This window comes from Enoplosus armatus, chromosome 9 (genome assembly GCF_043641665.1).
Source record: "Enoplosus armatus isolate fEnoArm2 chromosome 9, fEnoArm2.hap1, whole genome shotgun sequence".
Classification (NCBI taxonomy): domain Eukaryota; kingdom Metazoa; phylum Chordata; class Actinopteri; order Centrarchiformes; family Enoplosidae; genus Enoplosus; species Enoplosus armatus.
This window is the reverse complement of record NC_092188.1, coordinates 11,578,039-11,579,896: the sequence shown is the minus strand read 5'-3', so window position 1 is coordinate 11,579,896 and position 1,858 is coordinate 11,578,039. Positions and strand designations below refer to the sequence as shown.

Genomic DNA, 1,858 nt, shown 5'->3' with positions numbered 1-1,858 from the left:
AGAAATTCCTTTACTTGAATGTGTTACGAAATACATGAAAAGGAAAAGGAAGGGAGATATATTCACATATTCAACGATGACAAGTGTTGACTACAGTTTGAAATGGATTGATGGGACATTTCAGAGAAATACACACCCAGCATTTACTGCTGAAGTTACAAGTAGATGTGTGTGTGTGTGTGTGTGTGTGTGTGTGTGTGTGTGTGCACGTGAAGTCCATGACAGGATGTCCTTCGCGGGTCTTCTCTCCTGTCTTGACTGCTCCCTCCCTGGAGTGTGTGGGTTTGCAGAGTGGACGTCTTTGGGCCGAGGGCGTGTTCACTTCTTCTTCTCTGGCTTGTCGTTGTACTCCAGGAAGAAGTCGTTACAGGCCACAGTAAGAGCTCCAACCAGTATGATGAACTCTGTGAAATCTACCTCCCCGTCGTTGTTGGAATCCAGGTCTCCCATCACCTTATCCACCGCCTCCCTGTCCTGGGCATTCTGCGTGTGCGAGGACATAAAACACAAATGTAGGCTGGATCTATTTTATACACTTGTGTGTGCATCTTGTACCCCTAAGAATGTATCTCCTTACCCCCAGGTAGTTGCCAAGCTCTGTGGTGAGCATCTCTTTGAGCTCAGCCCTGCTCAGTGTATATTTGTCCCCCTCATTTCCAGAGTACTTATGGAAGGTCTGGATCATGAGCTGCATGGCGTTCTCCAGGGTGGAGGCATTCTCTGAGTTGGGCAAAGACATTCTGAAGAAGGATAGAAAAAGAGGAAGGGTGGGAGGAAGAGGAGAAAGCAGGAGAAGAGCAGTCCATGTCAGTACTCCTGCCTGCTAAAATCTGCTCTCTGGTGCATGGAGGACAAGTCTGCTGCAAATCAATACAGATTAAAGCCTCTCTGTGTTGCTCTCTCACGCACTCTTTCTCACTTTTTTCTCTGCCAGACAGATAGATGCATGGACAAACACACATCGAACACTGAATCATAGGCTGCAATGCAATCACTGAGATAGATGCAAACTGATCTTCTATTAAGTGTCTAAGCATATCTATCTAGTGACAGGAGAGGTATTTGGCAGAGTCGGAAACCCTGCTCAACCCCGGAGTCAAGTTTACTCTAACTGTTTCCTCATCAGGAGTGTTTCCTCCCTGCCAGTGATCCTGATAAGATGTTGCTACAGATAAATGGATCTTCAATCTGTTTGTTGCTCTGCCCCGGCAAGAGGACCTCTGGGAGTCAGGACATAGTCAGCAGCCGGACATGTGAGCCAGCTGATAAGAGTGAAACCCAAAGCTGGTAAAATAGCCGAACCAGAGGAGGAGATGTAACCAGGACACACAGAGGCAACCTGATCTGGCTTTTACTTTCGCTCCACCGAATGGCAGAAAACACCGGAGACAGGTGTAAGTCTTTGCCTTTCTTGAACCTACATCACCTCTGAACTGTGAAGACTTTTCCTAACTTTTCTTACACCAGTCACACCAGTGTCCTCATCAACACAATGTTCCAATTTCTCAGGAATCAGTGGCATGAAAAATGATCGGAAAGACATTTTTGGCAAGCTCTGTCGGATCAGATAAATTAATGTTCCATAACTTCTCAGTGAATAAACAGAAAGCTCTTCCTGCCTTTGTTGTTGATTCGCGCTTGTGCACTAGCTGCACCCCTAAAAATGTACTGTTAAAAGTAAAAATAGTCAGAAACAACCTCTGAGAACTGCAGAGACACAGCTGTCAGTGTTGAAGCCTGTCCTCTACATCATTTCTTACCTGAGTGGAGGATGAGCGCTGGGCTGCTGGTCAGGTGCAGAGAGGAAAGGCAAAAGCGACTGATGAGGAGGATGAGGAGGACAGCGTCTTAAATACAT

General features: G+C 46.3%; 1 protein-coding gene across 1 annotated transcript; it reads right to left on the bottom strand.

Annotated features, from left to right (window-relative positions):
* Nucleotides 1–1,858, bottom strand: s100t (S100 calcium binding protein T). The gene is made up of 3 exons (XM_070911567.1): nucleotides 1,761–1,858; nucleotides 578–740; nucleotides 1–483 (listed from the first exon to the last, which is right to left on the bottom strand). The coding sequence occupies exons 1-3, from the start codon at nucleotides 1,856–1,858 to the stop codon at nucleotides 319–321; spliced, it is 426 nt and encodes a 141-aa protein (XP_070767668.1). The 3' UTR covers nucleotides 1–318.

Coding starts and splice junctions, on each gene's coding strand:
- s100t (XM_070911567.1), bottom strand. CDS start 1,858: ATGTATTTAAGACGCTGTCCTCCTCATCCTCCTCATCAGTCGCTTTTG. Junction 741..1,760: donor AGCGCTCATCCTCCACTCAG/GTAAGAAATGAT, acceptor ATCCTTCTTCAG/AATGTCTTTGCCCAACTCAG. Junction 484..577: donor AGCTTGGCAACTACCTGGGG/GTAAGGAGATAC, acceptor TCGCACACGCAG/AATGCCCAGGACAGGGAGGC.